The sequence below is a fragment of the Herpailurus yagouaroundi genome, unplaced genomic scaffold, assembly GCF_014898765.1.
Source record: "Herpailurus yagouaroundi ecotype Mexico unplaced genomic scaffold, PumYag 251, whole genome shotgun sequence".
NCBI lineage: Eukaryota > Metazoa > Chordata > Mammalia > Carnivora > Felidae > Herpailurus > Herpailurus yagouaroundi.
Genome location: NW_024412468.1, coordinates 576,935 through 601,440, shown reverse-complemented (window position 1 = coordinate 601,440; position 24,506 = coordinate 576,935). Strand labels below are relative to the sequence as shown.

The 24,506-nt window shown below is 39.0% G+C and overlaps 1 protein-coding gene across 6 annotated transcripts in view; it reads right to left on the bottom strand.

Moving 5' to 3' along the window:
* The window catches only part of CEP126 (centrosomal protein 126), a 105,068-nt gene that overhangs the window by 68,939 nt on the left and 11,623 nt on the right, over window positions 1-24,506 (bottom strand). For all 6 annotated transcript variants that reach the window (XM_040460806.1, XM_040460808.1, XM_040460810.1 and 3 more), the window contains exon 3: window positions 59-204. In XM_040460806.1, coding sequence (XP_040316740.1) covers window positions 59-204 — 146 coding nt within the window. The remainder of the gene's footprint in view (window positions 1-58; window positions 205-24,506) is intronic.

Genomic DNA, 24,506 nt, shown 5'->3' with positions numbered 1-24,506 from the left:
TTGAATATTAGATATAACTTTCATTTTTGCTCTCAGATTGTTCTAGAGATTAAGGTACCTGCTCTCCTCCGTTGTGAAAGAGGAATATGGGCACGTTGGAATTTTTCAGTGACTTCTTCAAACTTCTCTTTTCTTTGTTGAAGTATTTGTTCTCTGATTTGTTGTTCTCTTTCTTCTTGTTCTTTTCGTTTCTCTTCAAAAGCTCTATATTTAAAACACAAAGTAGATAACTGAATTAGGGATTAAATTTTAAAAATCTCAATACAGAAAACAGCTTCAAACTGGTGATTTATTATACAGTGATGTTTTCATATTTCAAAAGTCTACTTACTTAGAAACACATTTTAAAAAAAAGGCCCTTAGATAAGAATTTTAATATCTTTATATGTGGTAATTCCAGAACCTTATCCAGGCCTGGCAGGCCTACATACATGTTTCCACCTCCCAAAGCCTGCTGTGGAAGCATTCTTTACTATTTTCTGGAATGTGAAGAGCTAATTCATTGGTGAAAGAATCAGTCTTACAAATTATGGGGCAGTCAGCACAATGCTGTATATTTCTTTTTTTCTTTTAGACCAGAAGTTTAAAATTGGCTGTCATGATAAGACTGAAGTATGCTAAAAATCCATGCAATTTACGTAAAAATCTTGATTTCCACCTCCTCTGGAAAATATGTAAGATTTGTCAAGTATGAACTCCTATTCACACATTCCCTATTTTTCTTAACTTTCCTATTTCATTTATTTCTGATTGCACCTGGGGACTTGAGTTTATATTCTCTAGTTTCATCTGTTTCAAAAAATTAATTTTGCTTGTGAAAAATATGTGTGTGTTTCAATAATTATTTGCTAGACAATGAAAAAAATGGAAAAGGAGGCTTGCAATTCACTGGTTGAGAAACTGCCAAGTGGTTCTCCTCTTCAGAAAGCATGGAGCTGAGAGGTGGTAGGTAAGAAGTCTTTAAGATTTTTAGTGCCATGCATTACTATTAACCATCCTTCCAAAGGCCTTCACTGGCTGGAGCATTATTCTACTCTAAATAACTCAGATTTAGGGAAGTACACTTCTGGGAAGTAGGGATATGTATATTTAAGTGGTCTTACCCCAGTGGTAGGTAGGAGATAGTGGGTTTGATGCAACAATTACAACACTGTATTGCGAACTTCATAACATGCAGACATAAAGAAAATCCATGAGCAAAAGGATGCCAACATGGGGGTGGGACTAACAGAATCATAAAGTTGAAGGATCCTTATATTTATGTGAAATGGTCCAGTTATAACTCTAAATAGTTAAGAATGACTATTATAATGCCTAGAGGAGCCACTAAAAAAAAAGTAAAATTTAAAAATATTGACTAACTCAAAGGGAGGCAGGAAAGGAAGAAGAAACAAGAAGAAAAAAAATAGAACTGATAGAAAACATAGTTAAATGAGAGACCTACATCAAACTGCTTTAAGAATTATTAGATGTAAAAAGACTAAACACAAGGCAGAGTCTTGTTTTTGGGAGACAGTTCTCTGTAAATATTTCGTATTTCTGCACAGCCCAGGTTCTCTGAATGAAGACATTCACAGCCAACTTAAGAGTGTGTGTGTAGACAGTGCAGTATAGTAAAGCAAAGAAAGGTCTCCCTTCCTGGAGACGAGGGGTGGCGAAGATAAAGATCTCTCTCTTCTCCAAAGAGTGCTTACACTCCAGATCAAACATAAGGTTTCCTTCTCTCTGAAGAGGGGGATAGCAGCGGCCATGTAGTTTCCACGTGTCGTGGTTCTTAGTCTGTAATGAACTAGTTCCTACTCTGTGCAGGAGCCATCTGGCCCTCACAGCATTGCCCTTTGGGGAGCAGACTTTAGGAAACTGACACAAGACATTTCTTTGGCTACGCTTTTTCCACCAGTGATACACAGTTTGTTTTCTTTCAGCCTGCCACAATACATACGAAATAGTGGTAAGCTAAAAAAATTAGCTTGCTTGTCAAAACCTCAGATCCTATACAGTTCTTCACAGTTTCTGATTTAGCGCTTGCTAGACTGAATATAACCAAGACACAAGAGGATTTCCACAAACACAGACAGGTTGAAAGCAAAAGGATGAAACAGTAGAAGACATTTACTAAATTAATAGCAGACAAAGTAGGCTTTAAGACAGGGAGTATTACCAGAGATGAAAACAATATTTTATAATGATAGAAGGGTCAGTTCATCAGGACTACATAAAAATCATAAATATGTATGTACCTAATAAGAGAGCTTCAAAATACATGAAGCAAAGAACTAAAGGGAGAAACTGATGAATCCATGATTATAGTTGCATATTGCAACATACCTCTCAATAATTGATAGAACAGTCACAAAAAAAAATCAGTAAGAATACAGATTTGAACACTATCAACTACCTTGACCTTGTTGATATTTACAGAACAACTATTTAGGCCCAACAATTGCAATACATATTCTTTTTGAGTGCAACATAAGAAATCTTACATTGGCCCATAAAACAAATGCCAATGAATTTCATAAGATTTAAATCTTAGAGTATGTTCTCCAATTAAAAAATAGATTTATATTAGAAATCAATTATGGTATCTAGAAAAGCTCAATAATTGGAAATTAAGAAAAAAACAAGAATATACTTCCAAATAAGCTATAGGTAAAAAAAAAAAGAAATCAAAAGGGAAGTAGCAAAACAAAATGAACAAAATGAAAATGCAGCATACCAAATTTATTGAGTGCAGTTGTTCAGAGGAAAATTTATCTTATTATTTTTTAATGTTTATTTAATTTTGAAAGAGAGGGAGCAGAGGATCCTAGGCAGACTCTGCATTGACAGCAGCAAGCCCGATGTGGGGCTTGAACTCATGAACCGTGAGACGGTGGTCTGGGCCTACGTCGAATGTCTAATCAACTGAGCCACGCAGGCGCCGCCCGGAGGGAAATTTATAACTTTAAATGCCTACAGTGGAAAACGATAAAAACTTTAAATCACTGATTTTAGTTCCCACCTTAAGAAGATGGAAGACGTGCAACTTTATTCTTTGGTAAGAAGAAAGGAATGAATAAAAGAAGAAAGCAATGAAACACTAAACTAAAAAATAGAGACCACACAGACTAAAGTTGTATTTGAAAACCTTAGTAAAATTGATAAACTCCTACCAAGAATGATGAATGAAAAAAAAAAAGAGTGAAGAAAAAAAAGTAAACAAAATGATCACTCTCATGAATGAAAGATAGGCTATCACTACCAATACTACAGACATTAAAAGAATATGACCAACTTTCTGCTAATAAATTCAACAACTTAGATAAAATGGATCAATTTCTTGAAAGAATCAACTTAGCAAAACTGACAAAAAATAATTTTTATTTTATTAATAAATTTATTAATTTATTTAATAAAAACTTTATTAATAAATTTAATTTATAATTAGCAAGCTTCCTACAAAGAAAACTCCCTGTTCAGATTTTTTATTATTACTTTTTGTCAAACATTTAAAGGAGAAATAACAATCATAGAACCTTTTTCCAAGTATAGAAGTGGAGGAAACACTTTTTCAACATATTTTATTAAAAAAAATTTTTTTAGGGGCGCCTGGGTGGCGCAGTCGGTTAAGCATCCGACTTCAGCCAGGTCACGATCTCGCGGTCCGTGAGTTCGAGCCCCGCGTCGGGCTCTGGGCTGATGGCTCAGAGCCTGGAGCCTGTTTCCGATTCTGTGTCTCCCTCTCTCTCTGCTCCTCCCCCGTTCATGCTCTGTCTCTCTCTGTCCCAAAAATAAAAAAATAAACGTTGAAAAAAAAAATGTTAAAAAAAAAATTTTTTTTTAATGTTTATTTATTTTTGAGAAAGACACAGTGCAAGTGGGAGAGGGGCAGAGAGAAAGGGTGACACAGAATCCGAAGCAGACTCCAGGCTCTGAGCTGCCAGCACAGAGCCCGATGTGGGCTCAAACCCACATGAGATCATGACCTGGGCTGAAGTCAGACACTTATCCAACTGAGCCAGCCAGGCATTCCCCCCACCACCCACAACATATTTTATAAAGCTTGTATAACCTTGATCTCCAAACCTCACAAAGATATTACAAGAAATTTATAGACCAAACTGTACACAAAAATCCTTCACAAAATATTAGTAAATAAAATCCACCAGTTTATTAAGGAAACTCCCACATCACCAAATGAGAGTTACCCTTAGAAGGCAAGGCTGACTTGATATCTCAAAATTAATCAGTAAAAGAAAAATAAATAAAAAATAAAAAGGGGTGCCTGGATGGCTTAGTCAGTTGAGCATCCATCTGACTCTTGATTTCGGCTCAGGTCATGACCTCAGGATTGTGGGATCAAACCCTGCATTGGGCTCTATGCTGGGCACAGACTCACTCTCTCTCTCTCTCTCTCTCTCTCTCTCTCTCCCCACCCCCCCATCTCCATCTGCCCCTCTCCCCTGCTCACGTGCTCTAAAACAAATAAATAAATGTCAAAGTTAATCAGTAAAATTAACCACACTGACCAAATAAAGGAGAACAGCTGTATGACAATATTGAATACATGTTCATGATAAGAACTCTCAGCACACCAGGAATGAAAGGAAACCTCCTCAATCTGATAAAGGGCAATTATCAAAAATCCATAGTTAGCAGCACAGTTAACTGTAAAATAGTTAATACTTCCCTCTCCAAAGGGACAAAAGGCAAAAAAGCTCATTATATTGCCTCTATTCCCCATTACACTGGAGCTCCTAAAAAGTTCAATAAGGCCAACATAAAAACAAAAGGCACATCAATTGGAAAGATGAAGTTAATTCCCTTTATTTCAGATGACATGATTATACAAACAGAATATGCTAAGGAATTTAAAAATAACTCCTAGAACTAATGAGTGAATTTAACAAGTTCTCAGAATACAAGGTCAATGTAGAAAAATCAATATTTCTACATATAACAATGGAAAATGAAATTTAAACCCATTTAAAACAGCATCATAGAATTTGAAATACTTAGGAATTATGTAACAAAACCCATGTAAGAACTTCACTTTGAAAACCAGAAAATACTGCTAAAAAAATTATACAAACAACAACAAAAAGAAAAAAACAGGAGAGAGGAAAGGAGAAATATACTGTGTTCATGGATTTCATGTATTACAAGACTCAATATTGTTATATCAATTCTTTCTAAATTGATCTGTATGTTCATCATGGTATGTTCAAAACCATGCAGGTTATTTATATGGAAAAGCAAAAAATACCAAGAAGAGACAAAACAATCTCGAATTAAAACAAAACTGGAGGGTGTGGCGCCTGGGTGGCTCAGTTAGTTGAGCTTTGGCTCAGGTCATGATCTCAAAGTTCATGACTTCAAGCCCTGCATTTGGGCTCTGTGCTGACAGCTCGGAGCCTGCTTCGGATTCTGTGTCTCCCCTTCTCTCTGCCCTTCCCCTGCTCACTCTCTCTCTCTCAAAAAATTAGTAAACACCAAACAAACAAGCAAACAAAACTGGAGGGTGTGCACTGCTTTATTTCACTATGAAACAGTGGTTCTCAACTGGGGGCAATTTTGCCCCTTCCCTCTCAGTAAATATTTGGCAATGTCTGAAAACATTTTTAATTGAGCCACCACTGGGCATACTATTGGTACCTAGTAGGTAGAGGCCAGGATACGTCCCGTAATACATCTCATCCAAAATGTCAGCAGTGTTGTTGAAAATCTCTGCCATAATGCCGCAATAAGCGAGGCAGTGTAGTCCTGGTGTAAGGATAAACAGACCAACGGAATACAATATGGAATACAGAAATAAACCCCCACATACATGGCCAATTCATTTTTTTAAAATATTGTTTATTTTTTTTTAATGTTTATTTTTGAGACAGAGAGAGACACAGCATGAGCAGAAAGGGGCAGAGAGAGAGGGAGACACAGAATGTGAAGCAGGCTCCAGGCTCTGAGCTGTCAGCACAGAGCCCGACGCGGGGCTCAAACTCACGAACCGCGAGATCATGACCTGAGCCGAAGTCAGATGCTTAACTGACTGAGCCACCCAGATGCCTCAAGCTTTTTTTTTTTTTTAATCACTAAATATAGAACAAAAAACTGACAAACTATACTTCATCAAAACTTAAAACTGCTTTATGAAAGATTTTATGAAGTAAATAAAAAGGCAGGCCATAGACCGGAAGAAAATACTTGCAATACATATCTCTGACAAAGGAACTATATCCAGAATATATAAAAAAAATCTTACAACTTAAAAAGAAGACAATCCAATTAAAAATGGACAAAATGGGGCGCCTGGGTGGCTCAGTTGGTTAGTGTCTGACTTCAGCTCAGGTCATGATCTCACGGTTCATGGGTTCGAGCCCTGCCGCAGGCTCTGTGCTGACAGCTCAGAGCCTGGAGCCTGCTTCCGAGTCTGTGTCCGTCGCTTTCTGCCCCTCCCCTAGTCATGCTCTGTCTCTGTCTCTCTCTCAAAAATAAATAAACGTTAAAAAAATTTTTTTTAAATGGACAAAATATTTAACAGAGATGTCACCAAAATCACAAAAAAAAAATAGGTAAGCAGGGGAGTCCAAATTACAACTACTTCATATCTACTCTACAGCTAAAATTAAAAAGACTGACATTGCTGGTGGGTGTGTAAAATGGTTAGTCCTTTCAGAAAACTTTGTGACAGTTTCATATATGGATAAACACAAATGTACCCTAGGATTTAGCAATTCTACTTTTACTCAGGGGAAATTAAACATATGTCCAGAACAAGATGTCTTATAGTAACTGATTCTCTCATGTTTTACAATTTCAGCTTGAATTATCTTTCAGTCGGCAGCTTTATTAATAGCCTCAATTATAACAACCTAATGTCCATCAATAGGAGAATCGATAAACAAATTATGATATATCCTTACAATGCAAAACCACTCAGCACTAAAAAAGGGATAAACTAGTGATACATGCAATGACATGGGTAAATCTCAACATTAAAGAAACCATTAACAAAAGTCCAAGGACTGGCAAAACTAATTCTGATGACAGAAATCAGAACAGTGGTTGTTGAGGAGTGGAGACTGATGATAATGGATTTGAAAGTATATGCAAGGGAATGACAGGGACAAACTAGGGAGTGAGAAGCTCAGTCTGAATAGAAGTGAGAACTCAAGGGATAAGAATAACAAAGAAAGGGTGATAAGATAGATGGACTGGGGTGGGGTCTTACAATTGCTAAACTCGGGGTACAAGAGGAAGTGACACAAGAGGAAGTGACACGGAGAGGCAGGTGGTACAGATCATAGATTGAGATTCCAGGGTACAAGAGGAAGTGACATGGAGAGGCAGGTGGTACATATCATAGATTGAGATTCCAGGAACTGAAATTTTGGAGGTGGAGAAATAATTGGTGGTAGCTGAGGTGAGATGCCATTGAATGGGTGAAGTTCAAGAAAATGATAGGTCACTATGTTGAATGGGTGATCTATGAAGATACTGAAATTACAAAGAATGATCACTGGAATAGTGGTTGAAAGGGCGGGCCTACGCCAGGCGGACTCCATCTTGTTCTGTGTCCTTCACCTTGACCACGCCTCCTCCCCTTGAGTAACCTCCCGCTCACCTGCCTAACAGGACTCCGACCCGACCCTTCCCCAGCCAATCGGCTGAGGCCACAGCCATTACCTCACCAACTGCCCCTAGGCCCCAATAAAACCTTTGTCCTTTTGAAACTGGCTCCCTCTGGCATCTCACCGCTGCGTCAGTGCAGGTACAGGATTGAGCTCGAGCTAGCTCGAATAAAGGCTCTTTGCTTTTGCATCGGACTCGGCTCCCTGGTGGTCTTTGGGGATCACGAATTCTGGGCATGACAGTGGTAAGGAGGCAAGAAGAGCCAGGTGCTAAAACTTTCAAGCAATGACACAGAGGATCTATAGAGCATCATAATAATAGTGATATTATTACGACAGGTAATAGTGTAAGACAGGTAAGACAGGTAATAGTGAGCAGTACAGTTAGATAGCATGTGCTTTAAAAGATCTTGGGGACCAGGGCACCCTGTACCCACTCTGGCCCATATCCACGTTAGCTATGGCTATTCCAGCAGGGTAGTCACAGCATAGATCGCCCTGGGATCCCCAGCCCATGCCAGACATAGCTCCAGTCACCGGCACGCACAGTCTACACAAGGAACAATGACACACAAGACCATTCCATCATGTTTAGGAGAATTATCTGTTCCACCTGATTCATAGAAACAAACACAGAAAGTAAAGCAAAATTAAGACAAAGGAATATGCTCCAAGTGAAATAAGACAAAACCTCAGAAAAAGAACTAAATGAGAAGGAGACAACAAATCTACCTGATAAAGAGTTTAAAGTAATGGTCTTCAAGATACTCACCAAACTGGAGAAGAGTGGTTGAACTAAGTGAGAACTTTAACAGATAGAAAACATTAAAAAAGAACCAATCAAGATTTGAAGCATACAATAACTGAAATGAAAAATACACTAGAAGTAATCAACAGGAGATTAGAAGGTGCAGAAGAATGGATCAGCAATCTGGAAGACAGGGTAATGGAAAAAAACAAAACAAAACAAAACAAAACTCCTAAGCTCAACAGCAAAAAGAGGAAAAACAAAAAGATTGGTTAAAGGATCTCTTGGACAACATCAAACAAACAAATATTTGCATCACAGGGATCTCAGAAGGAGAAGAGAGAGAGAAACGAACAGAAAGCATATTGGAACAAATAATAGCTGAAAACTTCCCTAACCTGGGGAAGGAAACAGACATCCAGGTTTGGGAAGCACACAGAGTTCCAAACAAGATGGACCCATGAAATTCTCTCTACACTGACACATAATAATTAAAACACCAAAGATGAAAAACCAAGGAAGGATTTTAAAAGCAACAAAGGTGGGAGCACCTGGGTGGCTCAGTTGGTTGAACATCCGACTTTCACTCAGGTCATGATCTCACAGCCCATGAGTTCGGGCCCTGCGTCAGGCTCTGTGCTGCCTGCTTTGAATTCTGTGTCACCCTTTCTCTCTGCCCCTCCCCGGCTCATGCTCTGTCTCTCTCTCTCTCTCAAAAACAAATAAACATGAAGAAAAAAAAAAAAGAAAAAAAAGGCAGCAAAAATGAAGCAACTAATTATGTATAAGGGAAATGCCACAAGGCCATCAGCTGATTTTTTTCAACAGAAACTTTGTAGGCAGTGACATGATATATTCAAAGTGCTAAAAGGAAAAACCCTAGAATTAAGAATATTCTGCTTAGCAAGGCTATCACTCGGAATAGAACAAGAGATAAAGAGTTTCCCAGACAAACAAAAATTAAAGGAGTTAATTTACTATGAAACCAGCTTACAATAAATGTTAAAGGAACTTCTTTTAGTGTAAATGAAAAGGCCATAATTAGAAAATTATAAAAAGAAAAAATACCATGAGTAAAAGCAAATATACACTAAAGTTATAAGAGCAATCATTTGTAAAGCTAAAAAGTTAAAAGACAAAAGCAGTAAAATCAATTTTATCTAAAAAATTAAGGGGAACTCAAAAAACATAAAGATGTAAAATATGACAATATATACATAAAATATGGAAGAGGAAGTAAAAATGAAGTTCTTTTAGAATGTGATGCTATATTCTTAGGATATAATATATGAATCTCATGATAACCACAAAGCAAAAAACTATAATAGACACAAAAAGGAAAGAGAAAGAAAGCCAAGTCTAACACTAAATAAAGTCATGAATCACAAGGAAAGAAAGCAAAAGAAGAAAGGGACAGAGAACTATGAAAACAACCAGAAAACTATGAACAAGATGGCAATAAGTACATATCTATCAATAATAACTTTAAATGTAAATGGTCTAAATGCTCCAGTGAAAAGACATGGGAGGGTCTCCATGGGGAGGAAGAGGAGTGAGGACCAAGGGTCTGCTGCCTCCCCTTTGTGCTGTGGGACCAGTTCTTTCACGGTGGTGGGGGGGGGGGGAGAGGTTTTATCAGGGGTGGATACCCATCCCCCTCTCCCAACAGTGTCAAGGACATGTGATCGGTGCTGAGTTATGGGTGTAGCTCCAAGGACTGGAGACCTCAAGTACTCTGGGAGGACAGACATATCTCCCCATCCACAGCTGAGGACGACACATTTCCATTCAAGGGCTCAGAGTGGGCCGTGGCCAGCATGGCTTCAGCAGCGGGAGGAGCACAGCGTGACATCAGTGCAGTGGAAGACACAGCTCTGTCCTGCTGCGGCCACCTGGCCACCTGGGGCCACCCGGGAGGAGCCTTGTAACAAGAGTCAATGTGGGCGCCTGGGAGGGCGGTGGGGCAGGAGGACCTGAAGCTAACCACACCCAACAGATACACCTTGGTAAAAGCCACATGGGTCGGCAAACCCCGAAAACAACCCAAAGAGTGGCCAGTCTCTCCACAGTTAACAGTAGAGGGGAGGCCACATCAAGATGGGTGGGAGGGTGGAGATGTGGCCAGGAACCAAACTTCCAGTGAGATTAACCACGAACGAACGGGAGGGTCACCACAGGCATGAAGAAGGCATGGAACTGGACCCCCCACCAGGCTCCCCAGACACAGGGGCCCTGCACCGGGAGGACAGATCCCTAGAACATTTGGCTCTGAAAGCCAGTGGAGCCAAACTTCTTGAGATTTTACAATCATAGGCTTAACTCTGGGTACTTTAAAATCTGTGAGCTTAGCTCCGGGAGACGGAGAGGGTGAGGACTACAAGAAACAGAGTCCCTGCCCTTAAAGAGACAGCTAACAAACCACCGCTGTGAGCTTTTGAGCTAAGGCATAGAGACAGCAGTTCGCAAAGTGCCTGGGGCACACAGGAAGAAGATTTAGTTACTAACCCCAGAAATCTGCTGGAGGGCCAGGGATCTTTAGGAGGCTTCTCACTTCTCCAAGAACAAACGATCTGGTACAAATCTGGACAGTGACATGCAGAAGAATGAACCTGGACCACTTTCTTACACCATACATAAAAATAAACCCCAAATGATTTAAAAATCTAAATGTCAGACTCTAAACCATGAAACTCCTAGAAGAAAACAAAAGATATCCAAATAATCTCTTGGACATCAACCATAGATGCCCTCAGGCAAGAAAAACAAAAGCAAAAATGAACTATTGGGACTACCCCAAAATAAAAATCTTTCGCACAGCAAAGAAAACCACTGACAGAATGAAAAGGCAATGGAAGAAGACATTTGCAAAATGATATATCTGATAAGGGCTTAATATCTAATATAAATAAAAAAATTTATACCACTCAACACCAGAAAACCAAATAATCCCATTAAAGATGGTTAGAGGACCTGAATACACATTTTCCCAAAGATACACAGATGGCCAATAGGTACATGAAAAGATGGCTGTCAATCATCAGGGTAATGGAAATAAAAACCAAGTGAGGTATCACCTCACATCTACCAGTATTGTTGAGGATGTGGAGAAAAAGGAACTCATGTGCACTGTTGCAGAAATGCAAACTGGTAGAGCCACTGTGGAAAACAGTAGGAAGGCTCCTCAAAAAACTAAAAAGAGAAATATCACATGATCCAGTAATCCCATTATTAGGTTTTTACTCAAAGAAAACAAAACATGAGTTCAAAACGATATATGCACCCCTATGCTTATTGCAGGATTATTTACAATTGTCAAGATATGGAAGCAATCTAAGTGTCCATCAATAGAAGAATAAAAAAGATGTAAATATATACATATGTACACACACACACACACACACACACACACACACACACACACAGGGATATTACTTAACCATAAAAGGGAATGAGATCTTGCCATATGAGACAACACAGATGGACCTAGAGGGCATTATGTTCAGTGAAGTAAGTCAGACAAAGACAAATACCATAAGATTTCACCTAGAAGATCTAAAAAGCAAAAGAAACAAAGTAGAAACAGATCCACAAGTAGAAAAAACTGATGCATGCCAGAGGGGAGAGGCATGGGGGAAGGGGCAAAATGGGTGGAGGGGAGTGGGAGATTCAGGGGGATGAAAGGCACAGCATAGGGAACACAGTCAATGATATTGTGACGGTGTTGTATGGGGATAGATACACTTATGGGGAGCATAAGGTACAGAGAGGGCCAATCACGTTGTACACCTAAAACTAATGTAACAATATATGTCGACTCTATTCCAGTTAAAAAAAAGGGTGCCTAGGTGGCTCCGTCAGTTAAGAGTCTGACTTGATTTTGGCTCAGGTCATGATCTCACCCTTAGCGAGACAGAGCCCCATGCAGGGCTCTGCGCTGACAGTGTGGAGCCTGCTTGGGATTCTCTCTCCTTCTCTCTGTTCCTCCCCTACTCATGTGCAAGTGCATGTGCACACTGTCTCTCAAAATAAATAAACTTAAAAAAAGTTAAAAAAATAAAAGAGCTAAGGGATTTTAAAGAAAAGTGCAATGGTTAGAAGAGACAATGAAAAGCAATAGTGACTCTTCAGGCCTCATCCTGTGTGTCTATCAAGTATCTATTATAGTGTCTTAACATACTTCCCACAATATCACCTACTCCTTCCCTCCCACATCTTTTTCATAAACAAAAATAGAAGCTGTAAGCAGAGAATTTGTTCCATACCTAAAAATTACTTGTATCCATATTTACCTAAATTTGAGTTCTAACAAATTTCTAATACAATCACATGTCTTCAACTCCTTTGTCTTACTTTTCCTTTTGGTTAAACATTCCCATGTCTGCTCTCTTCCAAAAGGCACCAACTACACTTATGGGTAATTGCTTATGTAACTGACTTTTGTCTTCGGGACAGGGGATACAATCAGGATTGTAGGGACTGATGTAGAAAGTAAGTTTGGGAGAAGGCTTCTGGCAAAGCAAAGTTCATCACTGCACATAAGATGGACTGTGAAAATGGAATAGAACACCACTCATTTATTACGGCCAGGCAGTGCATCAGAATTTCATGTGTACGGTCTTGCTTTAGCCCACAATTCTGGGAGTTGAATATTTTACAAATGAAAGAAATGAGTCTTAGAAAGGGTAAGTAATTTTTTCAAGGTCACATAATCACTAAATTGAACAAACAGGGAGTCTAAGCTAGGCAGTCTGACTCTTCCTGGTTTTTAATCACTTTCCTAGAGACCATATAACAGACTTTTTATAACTTTTCTCAAGGCACCTCTATTCTCAACATCGACACATACACAACTTTGCCTTCCCATGGAATCCTAAGCTTAACTTACCATAGTGTTCATCTTACTAAATTGTAATTATCTGTTTACTTTTCTGTATTGCTTATTAGACTTTAAGTATCACAAGACAGATGTGTCAGCACATAACATAGTGCTTGAAACATAATAGGAACTACATAGAATTGCTGAATAAAAGAATTAATTGTATTTTAACTATCTCCCCCATCAGATGCTAAGTTTATTGAGTGTGGGGACTGAAATTTTAATTTCTGGAATTTTGGTGCCTAACACCAAGCCTTGAACCTGAAAGATGTTTAATACATAATTGCTGAATGAATGCTTGTTCATATGTCAGCTTCAAATATAATCAGAGCTCTTCTAAAAGCTCTGTTTGTTATTTTAATAATTTTTTTTTAATTTTTTTTTCAACATTTATTTATTTTTGGGACAGAGAGAGACAGAGCATGAACGGGGGAGGGGCAGAGAGAGAGGGAGACACAGAATCGGAAACAGGCTCCAGGCTCTGAGCCATCAGCCCAGAGCCTGACGCGGGGCTCGAATTCCCGGACCGCGAGATCGTGACCTGGCTGAAGTCAGATGCTTAACCGACTGCGCCACCCAGGCGCCCCCTATTATTTTAATAATTTATCTGCTGGGAATATAACGGTAAGCAAAAATAGATGTGATCTGTGTTTGTTTTTTTTTTTTTTTTTAATTTTAAATGGTGAAAGCACATGAGTGGTGGAGAGATGCAGACGGAGAGAAAAAGAGAGGGAGAGAGAATCTTAAGCAGGCTCCACACTCAGCATGGAGCCTGATGTAGGGCTCGATCCCACAACCCTGGGATCAGGACCTAAGCCGAATCAAGAGTTGGACTCTCAACAGAGTGAGCCACCCAGGTGTCCCTATGCAGTTATTTATAATCTAATGAAGCAAGCTAACAAAAGCAAGTATACAAAGAATTACTGATTGTCATAAGTGCTGTGAAGTAAAGAAACTCTAGTCCAAGACAGAGAACTTATTTTATTTTTAGTTTTTTTAATGTTTGTTTATTTTTGAGAGAGAGAGAGAGAGACAGACAGAGCATGAATGGGGCAGGGGCAAAGAGAGAGAGGGAGACACAGAATCCAAAGCAGGCTCCAGGCTTTGAGTTGTCAGCACAGTGGGGCTCGCAGGGCTTGAATTCACCAACCATGAGATCATGACCTGAGCCGAAGTCGGACGCTTAACTGACTGAACCACCCAGGTGCCCCTATGGGAACTCACCTTAAATGAGGTGAAACAGGGAATATTTCTCTGGAAACATAACATTTAGGCTAAAAATTCAGAATACGGCCAGTCATGAAAAGAAGTGAGTGGAGAAAAGTGCTCTAGGTAGAAGGAAGAGCATGCCAAAACAGTAAGTTGGGAGAAAGAGAAAATAAGACAATAATACCAGTTCAGCCAAGTTCGGCAGTGAGGAACGATGAATTTCTAAAGCTAACAGGTGATGCTTTTTTTGCTATAATCAGGGAGCAATTCTGATAGCAAGTTACCATCACTAGTATTTAATACTGTTCTCTGGGCTCAAATGCATATACAAAGTAATAATAATTTCACACAGTACTTTCTAGGACCATAGGAAATAATGTGTGTTCCAGACTGAATAAAATTAAACCAGGGATGGAATGTGATCAAGGACAGAAGTTTCTACTCCTGAACTCAGTGATGGGCTCAACAAAAAGTTTTGTTTTTAAATTTTTATTTATTTTTTCAATTTACATCCAAGTTCATTAGCATATAGTGCAACAATGATTTCAGGAGTAGATTCCTTAATGCCCCTTACCCATTTAGCCCATCCCCCCTCCCAAAATCCCTCCAGTAACCCTCTGTTTGTTCTCCATATTTAAGAGTCTCTTATGTTTTTGTCTCCCTCCCTGTTTTTTTTTTTTATTATTTTTGCTTCCCTTCTCTTATGTCCATCTGTTTTGTATCTTAAAGTCCTTATATGAGTGAAGTCATATGATATTCGTCTTTCTCTAATTTCGCTTAGCATAATACCCTCTAGTTCCATCCAAGTAGTTGCAAATGGCAAGATTCCATTCTTTTTGATTGCCAAGTAATACTCCATTGTATATATTTACACCACATCTTCTTTATCCATCGATGGACATTTGGGCTCTTTCCATACTTTGGCTATTGTTGATAGTCCTGCTATAAACATTGGGGTGCATGTGCCCCTTTGAAACAGGGATAAATACCCTTGGATAAATACCCAGTAGTGCAATTGCTGGGTCGTAGGGTAGTTTTACTTTTAATCTTCTGAGGAACCTCCATACTGTTTTCCAGAGTGGCTGTACCAGTTTGCATTCCCACCAGCAGTGCAAGAGAGATTCTTTCTCTGCATGTTCGCCAACATCTGTTGTTGCTTGAGTTGTTAAGGTTAGCCATTCTGACAGGTTTGAGGTGGTATTTCATTGTGGTTTTGATTTGTATTTCCCTGATGATGAGTGATGATGAGCATTTTTTCATATGTCGGTTTGCCATCTGGATGTCTTCTTTGGAGAAGTGTCTATTCAGGTCTTTTGCCCATTTGTTCACTGGATTATTTGTTTTTTGGGTGTTGAGTTTGATCAGTTCTTTATAGATTTTGGATACTAACCCTTTATCTGAGATGGCACTTGCAAATATCTCCTCTCATTCTGTCAGTTGCTTTTAGTTTTGTTGATTTTTCCTTGGCTGTGCAGAAGCTTTTTATTTTGATGAGGTCCCAGTAGTTCATTTTTGCTTTTGTTTCCTTTGCCTCTGGAGACGTGTTGAGTAAGAAGTTGCTGTGGCCAAGGTCAAAGAGGTTTTTGCCTGCTTTCTCCTCGAGGATTTTGATGACCTCCTGTCTCACTTAGGTCTTTCATGCATTTTGAGTTTATTTTTGTGTATGGTGTAAGAAAGTGGTCCAGGCTCATTCTTCTGCATGTCGCTGTCCAGTTTTCCCAGCACCACTTGCTGAAGAGACGGTCTTTATTCCATTGAATATTCTTTCCTGCTTTGTCAAAGGTTAGTTGGCCATATGTTTGTGGGTCCATTTCTGGGTTCTCTATTCTGTTCCACTGATCTGAGTGTCTGTTCTTGCGCCAGTACCATACTGTCTTGATGATTACAGCTTTGTAATACAGCTTGAAGTCCGTAGACAGAAAGTTTTAATAAGCAATCGTAGAGTTGACTAATGTAGTTCTTTCCCTCATCACCGACTCCCCTTCATGCAGTTATGTGCCAGCCATTGTGGTAAGCACTCTGGGAACAGATGGGGCTGGTGATAAAAACAAGACACCTGCTCCTGCCACTGTAGAAGGCAGAGCTGGAAGAGCATGGTGCTGCTTCCCATTAACCCTGGAATCAGTCTTTTTTAAAGGTAATCATCACTTTTTATGTCTTTTCAATTTATTTATTTAACTCCAAGTTAGTTAACATACACTGTAGTATTGGTTTCACGAGAACCCATTGACTCATCACTTACATGACACCCAGTACACATCCCGACAAGTGCCCTCCTTAAGGCTGATCATTCATTTAGCCCATCCCTCACCCACCTCCCTCTAGCAACCCTCAGTTTGTTCTCTGTATTTAAGAGTCTCTTATAGTTTTCCCCCTCTCTGTTTTTATCTTATTTTTGCTTCCCTTCCCCTATGTTCATCTGTTGTGCTGCTTAAATTCCACATGAGTGAAATCATATGATATTTATCCTGAATGACTTATTTCACTTAGCATAATATACTCTAGTTCCATCCACATTGAGGAAACAGAGAGCTTTCCCCCTAAGGTCAGGAACATGACAGGGATGTCCACTCTTACCACTGTTATTCAGCATAGTCCTGGAAGTCCCAGCTTCAGCAATAAGATAACAAAAAGAAATAAAAGGCATACAAATTGGCAAGGAAGAAGTCAAACTTTCACTATTGGCAGATGATATGACACTCGACATGGAAAACCTAAAAGACTCCACGAAAAATCTGCTAGAACTGATACATGAATTCAGCAAAGTCACAGGATATAAAATCAATGTGCATGGGGCGCCTGGGTGGCGCAGTCGGTTGAGCGTCCGACTTCAGCCAGGTCACGATCTTGCGGTCCGTGAGTTCGAGCCCCGCGTCAGGTTCTGGGCTGATGGCTCAGAGCCTGGAGCCTGTTTCCGATTCTGTGTCTCCCTCTCTCTCTGCCCCTCCCCCGTTCATGCTCTGTCTCTCTCTGTCCCAAAAATAAATAAATGTTGAAAAAAAAATTAAAAAAAAAATCAATGTGCAGAAATCAGTTGCATATCTATACACCAATAATGAAACAGCAGAGAAATCAAGGAATCAATCCCATTTACAATTGCACCAAAAACCTTAAAATACCTAGGAATAAAGCTAACCAAAGAGATAAAAGATCTACATGCTGAAAACTATGCTGAAAACTACACAAAGCTTGTGAACAAAATTGAAGACACAAAAAATGGAAAAACATTCCATGCTCATGGATTGGAAGAACAAACATGGTTAAAATGTTGATACTGCTCACAAAATCTACACATTCAGTGCAACCCCTTGGAGTTAGCCTTTTTCATGGAAGAAACATGGCCTGTCTTAGCAACTTAAAAAAATTCATTTACTGATTTGTGCTTGGAAAACATAAACTGGGGCACCTGGGTGGCTCAGTCAGTTAAGCATCTGACTTCAGCGCAGGTCATGATCTCACAGCTCATGAGTTCGAGCCCCATATCAGGCTCTGTGCTGACAGCTCAGGGCCTAGAGCCTGCTTCAGATTCTGTGTCTCCCTCTCTCTCTCTGCCCCTCCCCTGCTCATGCTCTGTCTCTCTCTCAAAAAAATAAACACTAAAAAAAAAGAAAAGAAAACCACAAATTGTATATATTGAAGGTGTAAAATATAATGTCTATATGTGTAAACACTGTGAAATGATTGTCCAAACCAAAGCTGTGGACATATCCCTCTCCTCCTATAGTTATCTTTTGCTTTTTGCTGATGGGCAAACTGGAGGTGTACTCATTTAGCAAATTTCAACTATACCATACACTATTAATTAATTACAGTCACCATGCTGTACGTGAGATTTCTAGAACTTATTCACAGCTCAAAGTTTGTTCTTTTTGATCAATAGCTCTCCTTTTCCCCCACCCCTCTCTGCAGTTCAACCTTTTCTGGATTCCACATATAAGTGAGACCATGCGGTCTTTGTCTGTGTCTGACTCATTCCACTTAGCATAATGTCCTCCAGGTTCATTCATGTTGTCACAAATGGCAGGGTGTCCTCCTCTTTTTAAGACTGAAATTAGGGGTGCCTGGGTGGCGCAGTCAGTTGAGCGTCCGACTTCAGCCAGGTCACGATCTTGCGGTCCGTGAGTTCGAGCCCCGCGTCGGGCTCTGGGCTGACGGCTCGGAGCCTGGAGCCTGTTTCCGATTCTGTGTCTCCCTCTCTCTCTGCCCCTCCCCCGTTCATGCTTTGTCTCTCTCTGTCCCAAAAATAAATAAAAACGTTGAAAAAAAATTAAAAAAAAAAAGACTGAAATGATATTCCATGGTGTATGTATCTCTCACATTTTCTTTGTATATTCGCCAGCTGATGGACATTTAGATTATTTTCCTATCTTGGCTACTAGAATAATGCATTTCAGCAAATTTTGAAGGGTCTATTTAACGTGTACAGTTCTGCCTCATGAAACATGTAGACCATCTTGGCGCAATGTGAGCCCCGCATCACATGATGGTCGCATGTCAGATTGTTTGTTCTGTTTTCCCAGGAATCTACAACTATGGAGTATTATTTTCTTCTGCTGGAAATATTCTTAAAAAGTGAAGAAATAACTGTCACGGCAACAACTTTAACAAGAGAACCTAAGCATAGTATTAAGAGCACCTAAAGTCACAGGAGACACAGGCAGAACTAGAAAGCTGGCCTTTTGTAATGTATTTCTTTTTTCTGGATGGAACTGTATTTAAGATTTAAATAGGTACAATATTCTAGAGATATGGTCTTTTTTTTTAGTTTAAAAGTTTAAAAACTATATTTTGAAATAATTAGAAATCAAATTTAAAAATAGAACAAAACAGCACTCCGATTAAAAAACTATAACTGGAGAAAGAGTAGTTTTCAGGAATAAAGCATAAGATTTTAAATACATGATAATGCCAATAGCTTATAAGAAATAACACTAAATACAAGAATATACGGTCACATTTCGCTGCTTGTCAAAGAAACACGTGTCACAGTTAATCCTTTAACTGTTAACACTTAAAATTATTTGAGATCCCAAAAACCTGTATTGAAAAATCCTATTTCCAACTGATTGACTTTCCCTTGACTGGAAAAGAAAATAAACAGAAAGTTTCAAACAGCCATGAAGACTCCAGTGCAGGAAAAAACACTCAAACAATAAAGATCTATACTCGGATTTCCCACACATGACTAGTAACGCACGGACTGCAAAAGGAAACCATAACAGCCCCTCACTTCTTTCAAAGACTGAGATGTCAGCCAGAAAAACCGTGCCAACATCAGTTAAGTAAAGTTCATAAGTTTTAATCATTAGAGAGTCTCCTAGGTCCTTATTCACATATATTCTTATCTCAGATTCAGTTCTAATGAAAATCTTCTATTTACTAGGTCACAATGTGTTAGAAATATAAAAGCAAGGGGTTAGTTCTAAAAGAGAAATACTAACATCAAAAAGAAACAAATTCTGCTTCGGGTAAGATGGAAGTACACATACTTCCTGCCATTTCTCTCACTAAGTACAAATAAAAATCCTAGACATTACATATATTTAAAAAAAGAATAAAAGAGTAAAAGGTGGAAAGAAGGAAGCAGAGTAACCGTGGACCGCGGGACCTGAGGAACGACACGATGGTAAGTTTCCTGGTTTTTCTTTTGGCTTCAAATATCCCATACTTGGAGTGGAAGAATCAGGCAATGTGTATATGTCAACAGGTTTAAACAAGATAAACAAATAAACTAGCCAAACGAAGCTTGCTCTCTCTAGCCCCAGGAGAGGAGAAGCCAACCCAGCAAGACAGAAAACTTTTATTCAACAGCCCACCACTCTATCCAAATACCACCAAAGAAACACTGTGGCTCTGCTCCCACCCTTGCCAGCAAAGGCTGCTGGGGGGCCTGGATTTCCACGCTTGCCAGGCAGTAACAGGGCACCCCCAGCCCTCCTGCTGGAATAACGTCAGAGAAGCTGAACAGAACGCCGGGCTTTCATCCCTACCTGGTGGTAAGGAGGCCCTCCTCATCACCTGGTATTAGCAGAAAAGAGGTCCGGAGTCTGGCAGGATGAGTCTCTGCCCATCTCTGCCCAACTGGGTAGTGTCTGAGGAAGACTTTCTCCATCAACATCTAGCAGTAATGAGGCCACACACACTGCGGTGTCAATGGAAACGCCCACGCTCCCTGAAGTAATAAGGGGCCCCTCCCCTAACCTGGTGTCCACAGAGACTGAGGGGTGAACTAGACCGCCACCTCCATCTGTCAGTAGTGAGGCAGCTTCCACCCCCATAGCCTTCCCCAGCTGGTATGGTGCCAGAGCCAGCTAAAGGTGACACTTTAGGAAGTTCCAGAGTCTCATAACATAATACAAAAATGTCCAGGTTTTAATAGAAAACCACTTATTCCAAGAACCAGGAAGATCTCAAACTGAGTGAAAAAAGACAACAGATATCAACACCAAAATGACAGAGATGTCAGAATTATCTGACAAAGATTTTACAGCAGCCATGATTGATAAAAGTGCTCAATCAGCAATTATGAACATGTTTGCAAATGAAAAAAATAGCCTCAAGAATAGATGATTACAGAATCACTAAGAAGAACCAACTGAAAATTTTAGAACTGAAAAATACAATAACTGAAATAAAAAACTGATTGATTAAAGAAAAGATGTCAGTTCTCTCCACACCACATAGATGTAAAGGTATAATGCAATTCTTATTAAAAAGCTCATCAATGTTTTTTGCAGATACAGTTAAGATTACTCTAAATTTTATATATAAAGGCAAAGGAATGAGAATACCTAAAATAATTCTGAGAAAGAATAAAGTGGGAGGAATCAGTCTATGTGATTTGAAGACCTACCTTATTACACAAGAATAATTATATAACTACATATTATATAGCTACATAATCACATAAAAACTGAAGTATTGGTGGAGGTTTAACAAAAGAGATTAACAGAAGAGAGAACCCAGATATAGACCCACACGAATACGCTCAACTGAATTCTGACGAGGGGGTCCTAAGTCTCACACCTTATACAAAAGTTAACTCAAAATGAATCATGGGGGGAGGGTGCCTGGGTGGCTCATTTGGTTAAGTGTCTGATTCTTGATTTTGGCTCAGGTCATGATCTCACGGTTTGTGGGTTCTAGCCCTGTGTCGGGCTCTGTGCTGATTGCATGGGCCTGCTTGGGATTCTCTCCTCTCTCTTTCTCTCAAAATAAGTAAACTTAAAAAATTTTTTTTAAAAATGAATCATGGACTTAACTATAAAACATTAAAATAGAACGTTTAGGAAAAAGAGAAAATTTTTAGGATCTAGGTCGTTAAGCACAGAGTTCTTAGACTTGACATCAAAGCACAATCTATAAAAAGAAAAGTGGATAAATTGGACTTCATAGAAATAATAACTTGTGCTCTGGGAAAGACCCAACTAAGGAGATGAAAAGCTAAGCTCCAGAGGAGCACATGCCTGACAAAGTATCTAGAATGTATACAGTTCTCTGACACTCAACAGTAAAACAGCAAGTAATCTAATTAGAAAATGTACAAAAGACATTAAGAGAAACTTCATTAAAGAGGATAGATAGCAAATACGGACATGAAAAGATATTGTCATCATTAGCCATTAGGGAAATGAAAATTAATACGATGAGCTATTACTACACACCCATAAAAATGGAAAAAATAAAAACTATTAACAACACTGGTGCCAGCTGGTGAGGATGTGAACACTGATCAATCTTACAGTGGTGATGGGTACAGTCACTCTGAAAACCAGTTTGGCAATTTTAAACACGAATATGCAATCACCATATGATCCAGCAATTGTACTTTCAGTCATTTATCCAAAGAAATAAAAATTTCTGTTCACACAAAACATATACATGAGTATTTATAGCAGCTTTATTTGTCATAACCCAAACTGGAAATCACCCAGATGTCCTTCAGGTTAACCCCCCTTTGGTGCACCACCCACATCAGGGAGAACACTCAGCAATAAAAACAGTGAACCGCTGGTGCACACAACAACCTGGACGGATCCCAGAGTGTTGCACCGAGGGAAAAAAGTCCATCACTAAAGGTTACATACAGTATGACGGCATTTATAGAGCGCTCTAGAAATGCAAAACCTGAGATGAAATGAGAACAGATTAGTGATCTCCAGAAGGTGGGAGTGGGAGGGAAGTGGGTGTCACTATAAAAGGCAACTCAGGAATCTCTGCGACGATGTTCTGTATCTTGCCTGCCTAAGTGTCATTATTCTGGTTTTGAGGTTGAACTATAGTTTTGCAAAATGTTACCATTGGGGAAAACTAAGTAAAGGGTATTATGGGATTTCTATTATTTTTTTTTACAACAGCATGTGAATCTACAACTATCTTAAAATAAAGACTTCAATTTAAAAAAGAAATTTCAGCCAGTAGAGAGAAAATCTTTAATAGATAAACTCACCAAGCTTACCTGTCAGGCTACTATTATAAACTAAATAAAGGTTAACAGCTCAAGGCAAAACAGCAACACAACAGGGAATATTTGATGCTTATCATAATAATCCTAGGGCATAAAGGAAAAATCAAAAATTTATCATAATTTGTATAAAAGATCACAGAAATTTAGAAAGACTGGTATTAAAAACGTTAAGGTTTACAAAATCCGTAAGTATCCCATTTTGACAATGCTCCTTATGCACCACCCATGACTTGAGACCCCCCAGTGACCCTCCCCCCCTTCTTGCCAGGTCAGTGTAACAACTCTCTACTTGTTCTTTTGTTCTTGTCTCCAGGTGCTTTCATTTCATCCTCTAGTCCTTGGCTGTAATCAGCTAAAATGTAAATGCAGTCATGACACTCTGGTCTTCCTCCTTCAACAGCATCTCCGAGTACTAAGGACAGGGTTTAATTGCTTTAGATCAGCACACAAGTGGTTTTATGAAATATCTCCTTACCCACTCTATAGCTTCATCTCCTAATGCTCTTCCACATTTTCCCGTGTGTAAGTCACATAACATTTCTCTCTTATATTCCACAACATTAAACCTCTCCACATATTGTCCTCTTTGAGTTAAATTCCCTTCCTGCTCCGGCCACCTGGATAACTCCTGGTCATCTAACAAGACTTCCAGGAGTTCTTTATTCCGGACTATGTGAATGTGCTTCCATAGTACGTCACAGTATTCATCTCATAGCATCGCCAGCCTTTATTCCTTCACTATTAGTAAGTTGAGGGCAGGAATCATGCATTTACTTTTTTATTCTTCAGTATATGAAATCTTTAAGTCTCCCAGCAAATATTACTTTAGTGAATAAATGGCTGTCTTCTAGATTATTTTTAAATGTTCAAAAATCACTTGTAAATGTCTTAAATTCCTTGAATTTTTCTTTTAATATATTATGGATAATATAACCATGGATATTCACACATACTGATATCTAAACCTACTTGAATCTATTTATATTTTTTAGCTTATGATATATATCCACATGTAGAGGTTTGATAAACATGACTTACTATGTAAAGTATAATTTCTTCTTATTTATTCTAAGGGTATATATTTCCGGCTTCATGGGAAACTTCAAACTTCATCATTTTCCCAAATAGATAATGCAGTTACCCCATATTTCATGTTCACCAGGTAATTCATTACATGATTCTCTAGCTAATTTTCTTCTGCCTTTAGGACATTTAAGAAATCTGTCTTACAAATTTTAGCGACTCTTCCAAAGTATTTGCCTTTCATTTATTACCTGGTAGTCTTTGTTCTCTTTATTTGGGAAAATTTCCCCATTCTGTCCTTTTTTTCTCTTTTTCTGCCAGTTAGTTACATAAGAATTTTGTCTGATAATCTGATCTTTTAAGTCTATGTGCTTACATTAGTATTTTAAAACTATTTGGAGGTTGAGTTGGGTCCAAGATAGCAGCACGGCAAGTCCTGAACCATGTCCTCCCCTGGACACAAATCTACAACTATGTATGGAATAATTCCCACTGAAAGGGACCTGAAAATGGAATGAACGGAGCCTCCACAACAAAGGATAAAAGGGCAACATCGGTAAGAGAGGGAGGCAG